Source organism: Suillus subalutaceus (assembly GCF_016647625.1).
Source record: "Suillus subalutaceus strain FC151 chromosome Unknown DFJ58scaffold_152, whole genome shotgun sequence".
NCBI classification, from domain to species: domain Eukaryota; kingdom Fungi; phylum Basidiomycota; class Agaricomycetes; order Boletales; family Suillaceae; genus Suillus; species Suillus subalutaceus.
The window spans coordinates 62810-77427 of record NW_024540401.1 but is presented as its reverse complement, the minus strand read 5'-3'; the positions used below and the strand labels follow the sequence as shown (position 1 = coordinate 77427).

Genomic DNA, 14618 nt, shown 5'->3' with positions numbered 1-14618 from the left:
AAGTTCTTTGTATTTTACTTGTTTGGTTATTGACATTTGTACAGAATCAAAGACAAAAACATCCTATATGCTTATCTAGATAAAGAAGCAGGTGTGAACTCAGGTACTGTAGCTGAATTTGCCAAGCATGAAAGCTGATTGGCTTTCATTGCATGTGCAAGTAAGTGATATTGTTCTTTTTGTCAGCTTTACATGCTAATGTTTACCAGGGACTCTATATATATGGCTTCTTATAGCAGCATCAGGCATGACTGGTCACCTGACCTATAGGAGCAAGATTTGCCACCAAATAGTATCCTACTTCTGTAATATTCTTCATTTATCTAAATGTGTGTAGAGATTTTTATTTTTCCTCAGCTGATACTGATTTTGGATAGTTTTTGCCACTGAAAATGAGACTGTCAGTTATGTGGCAAGAATTGTAGCACTTTTATGGAAGATTCACACTTTATGCATATCCAAACCTATTGACTGTCCAATCTTCATAAAGGATGTTAGTAGTAGTGATAAAGATGTCACTCTATCTTTTAGAGATTTTCTCCAGTGTGAAAGAACACTATCTAGGCTTCCATACAAGCATGTTTTAATCACTTAATTACTAAGGATATCTAAAGAGCATATCTTCTCTTCTTTAGCACATTTCAGCTGCCATCCAGAGAGTCTACTGGTATCCTCTGGTTTCATTTGCAGTTAAAGGCCCTCCTCCTCCTATAACATTGACTTCTGGCTTGTAGAGATGGCTAATCGCCTACTTCAGACAATATCATCTCCACTCTGTATACAGGACTTTGCTACTTCTCCTGTCAGTAAAACTACCTGGGTAACACCATATATAGTACATATTAGTAACACTTATGACATACAATACCTGTTACTAAGTAGGGGTGAAATTATATGCTGTAGCACTCAGCAGTGACCTTGATAGAGCTATAGAGGGACCGGTACCATAGATAACAGGGTAGATAGGTAGATATGATAAGATCTCATCTAATCTGATCACATGCTTTTTAGACTCTGCACAATCAACACTGCCACAGTCATGCCATTATGCCTGCCACATTTACACTATTTCCCACACTTCTCTTCCCTTCATGCTCTTCGGTATGCATGATGAGCACCATATATCACTCATTTCACACCATTCTTTTTGTACCTATCTGACATTTTCATTGCTATTATAACTGTCAACATCCACAACACTCCCATGCCTCCCAAATCTTCAACATTGGAGACATTCTCAACCTTGTGTATACCCTCTGCTGTGCCACCTCATGTCATTATGCTTGTGCCCATCCTCTGCCGTGCCACTTCATGTCATCATGCCTGTGCCTATTCTCATGCCATTCCTCTGCTGTGCTACCTTGTGAGAAATATGGCATAATATATAGGTATGTAGCTTAATATCTTCCTCACTTACTTTCTTTTCACTACTGTCATGGGCCACTGCAAGCAGAACATGTCAACCTCCTCATGGGTTACAATGTTTCTAGTGGATTTAGTATTTAAGATTTGTACTAGTACTGCATCTCTCACCAAAATTTGCTATTAAGAGAGACGAGGCACCATCAAGAAACACGAGGTATGTGTAGTTGTAGTTACTTTTAAAATTTATGATCTACACTTTGACAAGTGGGACATGAACAAGTACTTTGAGATAAGTATGAATCAGTTTGCTATGTTACATCTTGCTTAATGTTCTTAGGTTATTTTCTTTATAACAACTATGTTCAAGCCCTGCAAATCATCAAGTGATACTCTGTTGAGCTTGAGGAATTCAAGCAATGCCAGGAACTTGTCAATGTGGACTTTCTCAAATGGCAAGACAAGGAATCTGAATACCTAGGCCAAGTGGCCACCAAGCCCATGGCAGATGCTATTGCTGTCGCTTACATTGAGCAGCTCAAGAAGTTAAAACTTGCAGAGTTTGTTTTTGGTGTCAGATGTAGTGCGATTTTTCTGATTTTGGCATCCCTAGGGTAATGTATGACAGTGTCACTTCAGTTCTATTCCTCACTTACATGCCTACCAACTTTACACATACCTCAGATCTCAATGCACCCACACATCATCATTCAAAGGTATTTGAAGCCGATTATGCTGCCACACTTTGAAGATATGAGTTACAATTAAACATTGTTGCTGATTTTGAGCACTAGCATGATATTTGGCAGTGCTGGACACCAGAATGTCCTGAGTATGCTATGGCTTTGAAGTACTTCCATGAATGCCACTTTGTTCGTGTGGTGGAGGAATTGGAAGGATTAGTTGTGCAATGCCTGTTTGAACTGTCAAAGGCCAATCTCACTGGTACAGGTAGATGCACAATTTTCAGTGGCAGGGTTCACTAATATTTGATTCCTATAGGATATCAGATGTGCAAGTACATTTCCAAAGCCATCATGCGCTGTTCAGCAGCCATCTGCTCAGCATTGGAGAAGTACAGTGCTCAGGCTATAGTAACTTCTTCAAGTTGCCTGCTGCACATGAAATTCAATTCTATGAGAACTTTCTATCACCCTGAGTCAATTCGAGGTTCTCAGGCCTAATCAGTGAGCATAGAGGATTTGCTTCAACCCATGAGTCATATCATTGAACTCATTACCTTACACTAGCTGCACCAGCTAATTCAGACTCGTTTAATTGCCAATTTCATTTACATAAACAATGCTATAGGAATGTTACACATGGAAAACCCTATTTCAAGGTCAATCAAAATGTGCCTTCAAGTTGTACCAATACTGAAAGCCAAATTAGGGATGTCTATTTCAGCATCAACACCTCGTTGTTCAGCAGTACAGTTGAAATTAGTCGAAGCATTTTCATTAGACATTTTCCCTATCAGACTTGCAGACTCAAGTGTTTGATTGAGATAATGTAGTGACTTAAAGTTCCCAGCAGGACTCGGGCTCTGCTGCTATAGAACTCATCTACTGCCAGTGATGTATTCTGGTGCAGATGATCCACAATTCAACTTCATTGATGCGTAGGCGGGCCAAACTCATCATGGTCCAGGCTACCATGCCTACTATGGAGAGTCTGACGATCAGCCACAGCAGCCGGCACCACTAGCATCCTTTTCCAGACCTATTCAAGTTTCTGCTCCATCTCTGACACACTCCCACTTGCCAGTGAACATGATCACAGCAGACAGTCAATTTCTACTAAAGCTTGTATTATAAAAGGCCATCATGATCAGGATTTGGATGTGGGAGATTCAGATGAATGATCTCATTCTTGTCCTTTGTTAGTCTTAGTTTAATGTCTGTTGGGCAAAGCCCTATGGTAGACAGTACATAGTACTTGACTGTAATGTATCTGCTGAGGGTTCATGTGTTTGCTCTAATATTGGTCCAAGTTGTGAAATAAGGTTGATAAATGATGTCTTAAGGTATTTGAGGGAAGTTGGATAGCTTGCTAGTTGACTAGTAGGTTCTGTATTCATTTTCTTTCTCTAGTGGAATGATATCTCCAAAGGTGATAGTGATGCACTTGGTGTTGGCTATGAACTTCAGTAGTGGACCTATACACTTCTTGTTATTGAATAGGTGTTTTAGCTGTTGAGTTTGAGTGCCAAGTTCAGATTTTAGCCTTTGTAGCTGTCTAGCATATATTGGACATGTAAGTAGGTAGTGGTAGAATGGATCTGTAAGGTAAGTGGAAGTACAGATAACTGGAGTACTGGTAGTCAAAGAATTACCAAAAGGAGATAGACACTGTATTAAGGTTATATGAATAGGAAATGAATAGTGGACCAAATGATGGAATAGAACAATATTGTCCACATTATCTAACAATTAGTCTCCTCTTCCCTATCCTCTTCTCCCTGATATCCTTACTATGTAGACAACCAAGATGTATAATCATACCAAGCTTGATGTATAAGTTACTAACAACATGCTGCACTTAGCCTTTGTACAGATACATCAGCACACAGTCAACTGTTTACAATGTTGTCCAGGGTGCAAAATTGTTAAGACATTTAGGTGTTATTTTCACACATGAATGAAGAACAAGAGATGTGGAATGTGGTATACTTCTCATTACTACTGTAAATCAATCTGTAGACTATACCACTGGCAGGCAGATCACTTGTATATTCATATTATAGCATCTCTTAGTACAGAGTACATTTCAAAACATAAAAACATGCTTTAACACACAAGGCAAGTGCAAAAGCTAGCATAAAAAGTATCTCCCAGATCTCAATGTTAAAGGCAATAGTCCCTGGGAACATGGATAGCCTAAAAGACATGGATGGCCAAGACAATCAATCTAAAAAACTAACATCAAGTCAAATATTGCAAGTAATAAAAAGAGACTGACCTCAAGGTGCACTATCAAGCACAGCTGTGAATATTAAACAGCAAGTTAGTATTGTAAAGCAGGTGTAAAAAAAACTTACTTTGCAATATTGTGCACTGGAAAATCACTATAGCATTGCCTTCGACTACTTGCAGCTGCAGTCTGCAAGTGGACAAAGGATAGGCACAGAACAAGTTGAGAATAGTAGCACAATAAGGGGCAAAAATGATAGAGGAGTGAATATAGTTAAAGTGGAGAAATATGACACAGAAATGCTGGACTTTGTGGAAAAAAACCACCAACCAAATGTACATGTGGCATCTGCCAGCAAATTCTGATTTTGGACTTGCACAAATCCACTGACAAACAAGTTAATAATTGGACTTCACTGGTAGATGTCATGTGTATAATTGGGTTGGTTTTGATGTTTTTTAACCTGTCTCTTTTGCTAACTTGTCTCTTTTATCATGTGAGTTTGTTTTGTTTATTTTGTATGGCATTTGTAAGTGTGGTATACTGACTACAGTGTCAGCTTTTCTGCCTGCTCTTTTGTCAATGTGTCCACATCTTTTGATCAATGTGCCTCTTCTGCTAATGCATCTCTTTTATCATATGAGTTTGTCTTGTTAATTTTTGTGTAGTGTAAGTAAGCCTGGTATACTGACTATAGTCTTGGCTTTTCTACCTGCTCTCCCCCATCACTGCCCTTCAATGACCCTCATCAACCATGGCCTACACTAAAATGACCACCAAGAAGTCCAACAGTGGCTCAGCGCCATGTGTCCTCCTTAAGATCTCAAAAACACATGTTTCTGGAGGAGAAGGCCAGCACAAGAAGGTTTGACGACCACCAAGAGTACCTTACCTGTGGCAGGTGGGGACTTGGAAAAGATAAATATTCATAATGAGGTGTGTCTATTTTCTCTGTCCTCTGTTTGCTAATTTACTTAGTCTTTCTTCTGTATAGTTTTGCATTATCTACAGGGATGGTGCAGAGCACTATGAAGAGAATACTCTATTCATATGTGCACTGTGAGCTTCCATGAAGGCTGGCAAAGTGTAAAGTTTGCCTTGAATATTTACTTCATGAGGTAGATGTAGAGGCTTCCATTGCATTTTATAAGGTTCATAATGAAAATGTTTGTTATCCTCAACATTTGCAAGCTTTTCATGAATAACCAAAATGAGAGATCAATGGTAAAGATCTGCTGCAATCAAGTGTCCAGCTCAGCTGTGGTCTGAGAGAAAGGGACTTTGATGGTCACTTTGTACCTAACTGCAAGTTCATCTTGTCCCAGTTACATCACAACCTCCATTGTTAAATGCTGCTGGTACAGGTAACATTATAGTGCCAACAGAAGCATCAGAGCCTAGGAACAGGGAACTATAGGGTTGGTAGAATCATCTGCCTCAATTGTCGCAAATTCTTAATTTAAGCTTCAGTGCCTTTTATGGCATTTCAACATTCAAAGACCAAACAGAAATTGAAAGTGCTTACAATAGCAGAGTCACAATTGTAATCAAATTGGAATGACGGTTGCAATTGAGATGACAACCGCTGTCACAACGCGTGGCAATCTGTCTTAGTCATTGAAATGAGCTGTTTGGCTGGGAGTTGCAACGGGCAATTGCAATGTCAAACAGCAGCTTGCAAGTCAGATTGTAATGTTTATTTGTCAGTTTTAATACATTATTTATATTTTAATATTAATATAATACTAGTAACTCATCTGCGGCGTTAGTATTCCGTCATAATATGGGGGGAAAGCCTGAGGAATTCTGACTTGACGGATTTGATCACTGGGAGGACATGGTTTGAGTTCGAGTAGCACTGGAGGGTGCGGTTGGATGAAGGTAGGGTTCTGGAGGATATGGTTTGTTGTTAGTGGTAGGGTTCACATTCCACATCAATGAAATCATTCACCAATCGACTGAGTGCGAGTCAGCCGCATATCTCTCCCGTTGGCTTCAACTCCACTTAGGCAATGACCCGGTCGAATGTCTGGTAAGATGGACTTATTCGAGTAGTATGCGGCAAGTGGCCATGGCGTTATGAACATGCATGAAGAATGTGAGCAATGAGTTGGCTTGGAATTGAATGGACCACTTACCAATTAAATGACCCGGTCAAATGCCTCTCTGGTAAGATGGAACTGTTCGAGTATGAGCGAGCGGCCATGGTGGCTTGGATGTGCATGTGGAATGTGAGTGATGAGTTGGTTTGAAATTGAATGGACCACTTACCGATGACCCGGTCAAATGCCTCTCTGGTAAGATAGAACTGTATGACGCGACCTTCATCTATGAGATCATCAGGGTCTTCATTTGATATCTTTGTTTCTAGGGTGATTATGTTGCGGTAAGAATGACTTACCGTTGTTTAGTTGATTTTTGCTGCTGGAGGTCTTTGTCGCTAACTTCACATCCTTGTCCTTGAAGAACAATGCGACCTTCATCTATAAGATCATCCCAGGGGTCTTCATTCAATATCTTTGTTTTGTTAAAGGCGGAGGGTCCAAGGAAAAGTTATCATCTACTAATAGCGGATGGTGGTGGGAGCTGCTGTAGTGGTGTTTAAATTGAGTATCAGAACAGTTGTAACATGATTGCTACAGAATTAAAGTCTCTGAAAAAATTTGCAATCTCGTTGTTATGTAAGCATTGTCAGTCACATCTGATTGAAATCAATTGTAATGACATTTTCACGTTCAAATTCAAATGCAATGCACTACACTAAATGGTGGATCACTAACTGTAACGATTTTCTATGGGACTCTTTGGGAACGACCACGACAAATATTGCTATGAGTCGCTACTGCCCTTTTCCCCCTAGTCTTTGCCTTCCCTCGGCCCCTGCCTATTATCTGACCATCAGCTTCGTCTGCCTCAACATTATTACGAGCAGCCACTCGAGATGCTGATTCAGATGCTTCTTCTGCAGGTTGGTTGACGAGACCTGCATTGAGACCTGGACCTTCAGGTAGCGCTAATGATACTGGTGCTGACAAGACTGGTGCTGGGAGCATCAATAAGGCTGGTGGAACCTCATCTGCTTCACTGTCTGATGATATGTCGAGTGCGAGCATAGCGCGATTGATTTCATTTAAAAAGTCTTCACCACCAGCGGGATTGAGGGTGGACAACTTTGCGGCGCCAAAAATGTGGTTGTGGATACTGGCCATAATATTCTTGATGCGCCTCGTGTCCCACTTCGTAATGAGCATCTTCTTGTATTGAAAGAACAGGTCTGTGTAACTGATGGTTGATGATTTCCCCACTCCCGAACCAGGAAATTCTGAGTCAGGTGAGAGCAGAAATATTGCCTGTGTTCAAACATCAGTAGATATATTTGATGCAATATACACGACGTATGATAACTGCCACCCATGTGATAGATCCTGGAGTGACTTGTTGAAAGTTCCACTTCCGAGCATTAGTCTTTGATCTGCCACAAGGCTCTTGATGAAGCAAGGTGATGCCATGCAGTGATGCTCTCAGAATCTAATAGATAGACCATTGTCATAGTAAGTAGCGTACATGATATAACAATTATACAAGCAGCAAATGATAGCGCACCTTGGCGAAAAGTATCCAGTTGCCGAAAACAGTCTTGAGGGTCGTGTCTTCTTGCAGACCTGGGAACAAAAGAGGCGGAAAGATTTTATAAGCCTGTGTCTTGCCAGACACTCCAAGCATCTTTTGGATTTCGACAACACTGGCTCTGTCAAAACTAGGATTGGCAAAGTACTTCGCAGGAAGGTCAAAAATATCTCCAGCAACACCACGTAATTTTTTGATCTCGTTTGAACGAGCATCGCTGATGCACTTATGTACCTACCATAGTTAAAGAATACATTAGATGATAGTTAGAACAAAACAAAATATGTGACGTACAAGGTCTTTGAAGTACACACTCTGTATGGCTCGATGGACGCGTTCTGGGAAATGGCTATAAAGTTCGTCTAAGAAGGCCGATTCCTGAGTTGCAGCAGTCTTGTAACGGTCATGGCTATTGAATGGCGTAGGCGAATCTGGCAGCTTCTTAGTGATAAGTTCGTTGTCTGGAAACATCTCCACTGTCATGCCACATTTACGAGCATACAGTGAGATGGTCTGTTCGTGAGTAACGAGTTCATCAGGTGCCTCAACACGCTGTTTCCGTTTGGGCTTCTCGGCAAGTAGAACCTTGTTCTTCTCCTTAAGAGCGCGATTTTCTGCGCACAGACGCTGAACTTCAAGCTGCAGTGCTTTGACTGCCTAGAGCATATCAAGTTGAATTCAGCCAAACTCGAGGCTCTCGGTGTGCATAGTTAAGATGATAAGTTGTAGCTAGTACGTACCTCCATGAAATATCCCTTGGAGGCGTTGGGCCCTGGAATGGAGATTTGCTCAATGTTGCCCTCATCGAAGTCATCATTGGAGTTGCTGTCCGATATGTGCGCTGAGAGATGAGACATTGTCCTACAAGATGTTCAGTGGCAAGACAGCGAAGGAAGAAATGGTGTGACGCACCTTATATACAAGTTGACATGTTGCCTACCCACATCTTCTTACATCTTCAGGAATGACCATGGTGGCCCGGCATTATAATTAATAGCGGCAAACTGCTGCGGGGCACGTAAACGAGCGCATGACTAGAGGGTGCCCTCGCAAGATATAAACTTTAAAAGGGTGAACCTTAATACATGCGCATCAGAAGGGCTCATCACAAACCAGCTGATAGTCTGATTGCTAATTCAGACCCTTGAGGTAATTAAGAATCCCCCAGGATGATGGATGCTTCGTGCCATGGAAGGTCTGGTTGGTGAGTAATTGAGAATTCCCCAGGACGATGGACCCTCCAGTTCATGGAACATCTGGTTGAAGAATCAAATCATCGCGCCCCATGCAGTCTGAAATCCTGGACTTACCACCGGTCTACTAGAGGTAGGATTGCTGTCATGTATTTTCAGTATCGGGAGGACACGTCTGGTGACTGAGATGGGGTTAGGAGGATGCATCTGGTGGCAACTAAGATGGGGTTGGGAGGATGCGTCTAGTGACGGTGATGACCAGTGACATGGAGTTGGGAGGATGCGTCCAGTGACGGAAATGGCCGGTAACTGAGGTAACAGAGATGGAGTTGGAAGGATGTGTTTGCTGGTGACTAAGATGGGGCCGGGAGGATGCATCTAGTGACGGAGATGAGGAGGATGTGTCTGGTGATTAAGATAGGGTCGGGAGATACAGTGATCTCTGCGTCTTGCAAAAAGGGTGGATTTCAATAATACAGGGCCTGTACAAGCAGTCAATTAAACACATGCAAAGATGAATGTGTTATAATACTTACTAGGCACTGGTTGCCCATGATAGAGTTGTTGATGCTAGTGCTGATGAGTGCTAGGCGATCTTGGGGGTTCTTTGAAGAGAGCTTGATCATCGATGGCAAGAAAGTCTTGAAGGCGTTCATGCATTGAACAGAGTGAAGTCGGTGCTGAGGAAAATGAGGTATATCGTGAGGCAGAGCATGTGGAATGTATATCTAGAGGCGGTGATGATATCATACTTGCCTGGGATTTATGAGGCAAAAGCAGACCGTCAGACCAACGAGTGAAGACAATACTAGTAAGCAGGCATACCGTCTGTAAGGGGAGGAAGACAACGTGTGGCATCAAACACGTACAAGATGCCCTGCCTCAAGATGCAGCACCTTCACATGAAGTGCTACCATCCAGCACTAGGAAAGCTCCCCGGATAATTGACCTTACTGAAAAAAACTCAGCCTGCGCCCGGGGTCTTGCTCAAACACAAAAGATGGAGAGATGCTTGTCTTTTCGGATGCGAACACCAGTGGGAGTATCAAATGGGTGAATAAGGGCAAGGGAGAAGGCTGTATTCTCCAGTGTACATCCAAAAACAAAGAGCAGGCGACCGAATATGATCTTGTCGGTTGTCTGGACGAACACACAGTCAAAGCGTGGAGCACCAAAGAACTTGGGATTACAATGAAGGAAGTCGGTATGTTGGCGCCAATCTACCAATGACTCATAGTTAACCTTTAAGAAACGGCACTCGGTAATCTATCCCTTCATGTCAGTATAGCAGAACGCAACCAAACTGGACAATGATCATCACCTTGTCATCTGCTTTGAGTTGGACCCGCTTTCCGCCTGGTAGAGGGACTTGAATGGCTAGTAAAAGTTAGTTAAAAATTCATTGAGCTTGATACAAAAGTTAGTAAATGCGCTGTCATGTCTGTGAGTGTTCTTGACAGATTCAAAAGTCTGTTGAGCTTGTCTGGATCCAAGCTTTACATGAGGTGAGTCATTCAAAACAACCAAATCATCCACCACAGAATTGTCTTCATCCAGTACATTGTTGGCATCACGCAACTGATACTCATTGAAGTCAGATATGTTCCGGCAAATGCTCTCGGAGACCACTTGCCAATGATTGATGCGAAGAATCTGTACATTCCTGAAGTTGGTGTGCATTTGATATGAATCTTTCAGCGGCCCGTGCATATTCTCGTTTGGCTTCATGTTGCAGTGACATGTAGCTCCTTTAGCTTCGATGTTGTCAAAGATATGCACACTCATGTGCAATTTGGGGAAGTTCCAGTTCTTGTCACTCGTGTCAGCTGTTTTAGCTATATATTGCTATTATAATAAGATTCATTAACGAACAATTTCCAGGGAAAAGTCGAGAAAACACACCTGGAGATAGGTTGAGAACGCTTGAACTGCATGCCGGCCTGCACGGATAGTATCAGCTGTGTGAACCTCGAGTGCTGCATATAAATCGACTTCAAGACAGAGTCAAATACAACAAAGTAAGAGGTAGCCGATTGGACACTCGTCCCCAGTCACAATGATATGTGCAGCATAGATCACCATCTCAGAGAACCATCAGACTCAAGTCGTCAATAAGAACCTATGAAAACATACCTTTGAAATGTCTTCATACACACTACTATCCGCAAATGAAATGCTCATGACTTGCGATAGATGTTTGAGATTTCACCACTGTGGAAACGCCTTGTAGCTAGTAACATGAAATCAAAAAAGTCCGTTAAATTGCAAGTTATAGACTTACTTGTGGTCCATCTGCGCTACACTTGCTCTCCCAAGACTAGTGATCAATCTCTGCAGTTCGGCCCACAAATGATCGCGGTACAGGCCACCATTGAAATGGAGCCTATCCCACGAGAGTGTGTAATGTACACAAGTAAGCCTGACAATCCAAAAAGCGTTCTAACATGCTTGGGTTAGTAATAAAACACCACTGGTATAGATAACAGAATTTTACCTGGACATCACGAAGTCCATATTGTTTGAGTGTATCATCTCTCTCTTCAGCGGTCTGCTTGCCCCGCGCAACCTGCAAGATGTTCTGTAACTGATCGGATGTTCGACGAGGATAGGTCTTCAAAGCATCCAAAAGGTTGTCATGGGGAACGAGACAAACTGGGCATGGCCACAGGGACTTAATCCCTCGAGTGAGCGACATAACACATCTAACACATTGACAAGTAGTCAATTATTTATATGTACAGATAATAATTTGAAACGAATACACTGACTGTTCGTAATCGGCCGACAAGATTAATATTGAAGGAAAGAACCAGCGTTGGATGCTGTCAAGACATTCAAACCATTGACCTGTACTAGATTTCGATGCTAGCGGTGAGAGAATCTTCAAGAACACCTTGTGCCAAACAGCATTCTTGAAATTGACCCAGCTTGGCTTGCCAGCATGGTCCTTCTCGTCCTTCACCTAGAACTACAATCAGTGCTAACCGCTAACTAAGAAAACACTCCATACAATAGGAAGCCACCCAACAACATTGCTGCCACCCATACCTTGACCGTTGCGAATGTCGGTGGGAAGATTCGCAAGGCGTGCAATGACGGGGTAACCTCTTGCGGTACCAAACAAGGACAACTTAGTCTTGTCCGCATACAGAATAAAAGCCAGAGGTTTGGCGCCCTCTGGTAGCTGAGACTACGAGGTAAAAGGATAGATCAATTCATGAATACAAGAAATCACTATAGTGGTATTACATACTTGAACATTCCAAAAAGGTTCATCCACAAAGGTTACAAATGTCTTGCCATCAAATTTTGAGAAGCGCTGCGCATCAAATACCATGTGTGGAAAGAGCTGAGGATCACGAAGGAGATCGGTAGTCCACTCCCAGAGATTGCGGTAGTGTAGATCAAACTCTCGTACAGTACCGTCATATGGTACTGAAATCATGTCTTGAGTAAACTAAACTTGAGTGTTGTCAGAAGCTAAAGATCAGAGAAATGAAGAAATAACCCCCGTGAGGCGATGGGAAGCAGTCTCCCACCTGTCGTGAATGTCCTTGTGGGTCTGGAATGTGAACTTCTCCTGTCGGGAAGTGCACCGGTTGCAAAGTCGTATGAGCCGATCAGTCTGCTCGTTGTTCAAACAAGCCTCCAGGGCAAGTTCAGCAAGTTCAAACTCTAGTCGCGACTTGAATGGCGCCCAGGGGTGCTTGTTAGGCGGGATAGATGCCAGTGGGGTTGGATGCCGTTTGAAGTCCTCAAAAGCATGGACCTCAGGTGGGATCCCACTGCTTGGATGATACTCACACCTAATGTCATCAACCCGAAATCTGGGAGTGCTTGCATGTTCAGAGACATCAGTATCAGCAAAGTGATCTGTCAACAGTGAGTCGTGAATTATAATACATAACAATTGTTATTAAGATTCTGACTTACTGTCAATATACCCCATGCCATCATCCATCTCGTTTCCCATAAATTCATCGGCACGCTCTGAATCGTTGACGCTTGCGTATGATCGATGTCTCACTGAATTTGAAGGGCCTATGAGTCAATTTAAATACAAAAACTTAGACTAATAGACAACTGAATTGAACTTGGACATACCTGCTTCTGCCTCTAGATCTTCCCTTTGAATGGATTCCGCAACAAGCTGATTTTGACGCTGCTTCTCGGCCTTCTTCTCACAGGCCTTGCAATGAGTGGTCCACCCACGTGGTTTGAGGTCTTGTTTGCACAGATTGCAGAATTTTGTGTGTTCGGGGGCCATGTCCTGGATAGATGTGCAATATATAAGTATGGGCAAGGGAGGGAAACTGTTGAGAACACGATCAAAGGCGAGTTGTAGGATATCCATAATGTTGTAACCGCATTGTAATCGATTGAAACTCCGCTATAATGATTACATGAAGGTTGATAATGTCATTGTAATGCAATTGTAATGTGATACAAACGGTTCCTGATTACAATCAATTTCGGAAATTTGCGACAATGAATATAACCTTGGAGAATGTCCTTCCTTCTCCTTTTCCTGTATCTACTTTCTGCACTTAGTGACTTTCTCAAGGAACAACTTGGTACATCTGATGATATCTTATTTTTATTGTTATGGAGATGGAAGCTTCATCACAAATTCCCAAAACATCAGACTTGTTAGTGCCTACATTGGACTTCATCCTATACCTTCAGACTTGACCCTTCTACTATTAGGGTCAAACACTCTTGCTTACCTTGACAGCTAGGTAGAGCTTTGACTCACTTATACTAGTTGAGTACTTTTACCAAGTACCTAACTGGGTTGTAAATTTCACATTGGTCTTGTGAATAATCTTCATTTGCAGAAGACTGAGCATTACCTTCACTCTCTTTTGTCCTGGCTCTAACCATATAAATCTTTCTTTGAGCTAGATGCTTCGAAGCAAATGAGCATACAGATTTCAACATGGTATGGAGTGTTAACAAGGCAAAACAAAGTGTTTCAGTAGGTAGTCATTTATGAGACCTCTCCTTCTTATCTGGTAGAGTGTCAGCCACTGGGCATTGCTATTGATAGCTGTGGGACAGTGTCGTAAATTGATCTCACAATGATATAGAGAGAGGAAGAAAACAATTGTGGGATATACAAATGCCATATGGATTCTGGAAGGAAATATCTGTCATATGAAAGTTGTTAGAGTGGATACACAACAAAGGGGAGAAACATATGCCCACTCTGTAAGAATTCAAAGAAAGTGACAAATTAGTGTACTCTTACTCCAGCATGCTCCATCTCAGTGAGAAGCACTGACATGCCATACCTGTTTTTTTTGAGCTTTTGGCTCTAGATCATTATGGTAAAAATCTGCTAGCTGCTTGAGAGGCAGAATTGAGAGGGAGCTTGGGCAAATTCTTGGTTGGATCTACTATCAGTGGTCATGACCAGGGCTTCTGATTGGGTATCCCCACTCTTATTATCTGTAATCAAGCTAGGAGCTGACAGAGACTTTGGTTTACATCATGCTTCCTCCCCCAAGCCGCTCTAGGGTA

At 42.1% G+C, this 14618-nt stretch overlaps 3 protein-coding genes across 3 annotated transcripts; 1 reads left to right on the top strand and 2 right to left on the bottom strand.

Annotated features, from left to right (window-relative positions):
• Window positions 1-1470: 1470 nt before the first annotated feature.
• DFJ58DRAFT_845906 (uncharacterized protein) lies at window positions 1471-2546 on the top strand (the record flags this gene model as incomplete). The annotated part of the gene is made up of 6 exons (XM_041393215.1): window positions 1471-1498; window positions 1551-1579; window positions 1765-1922; window positions 1976-2078; window positions 2172-2313; window positions 2365-2546. The coding sequence occupies 6 exons, from the start codon at window positions 1471-1473 to the stop codon at window positions 2544-2546; spliced, it is 642 nt and encodes a 213-aa protein (XP_041238346.1).
• A 4803-nt stretch (window positions 2547-7349) lies between these two features.
• DFJ58DRAFT_627362 (uncharacterized protein) lies at window positions 7350-8130 on the bottom strand (the record flags this gene model as incomplete). The annotated part of the gene is made up of 3 exons (XM_041381135.1): window positions 7350-7625; window positions 7666-7803; window positions 7879-8130. Coding segments are annotated over 3 exons (666 nt in total), but the record flags the coding sequence as incomplete, so codon positions are not given.
• A 1207-nt stretch (window positions 8131-9337) lies between these two features.
• On the bottom strand, window positions 9338-13362 carry DFJ58DRAFT_718667 (uncharacterized protein; the record flags this gene model as incomplete). Its single annotated transcript, XM_041384506.1, has 17 exons — window positions 9338-9441; window positions 9992-10064; window positions 10089-10361; window positions 10417-10472; window positions 10511-10589; window positions 10632-10940; window positions 10998-11071; window positions 11108-11177; window positions 11229-11271; window positions 11305-11325; window positions 11377-11534; window positions 11590-11797; window positions 11864-12057; window positions 12106-12285; window positions 12349-12552; window positions 12604-12968; window positions 13200-13362. 17 exons carry the CDS (start codon window positions 13360-13362, stop codon window positions 9338-9340), a joined length of 2574 nt encoding a protein of 857 aa, XP_041238344.1.
• Between the last annotated feature and the right edge of the window lie 1256 nt (window positions 13363-14618).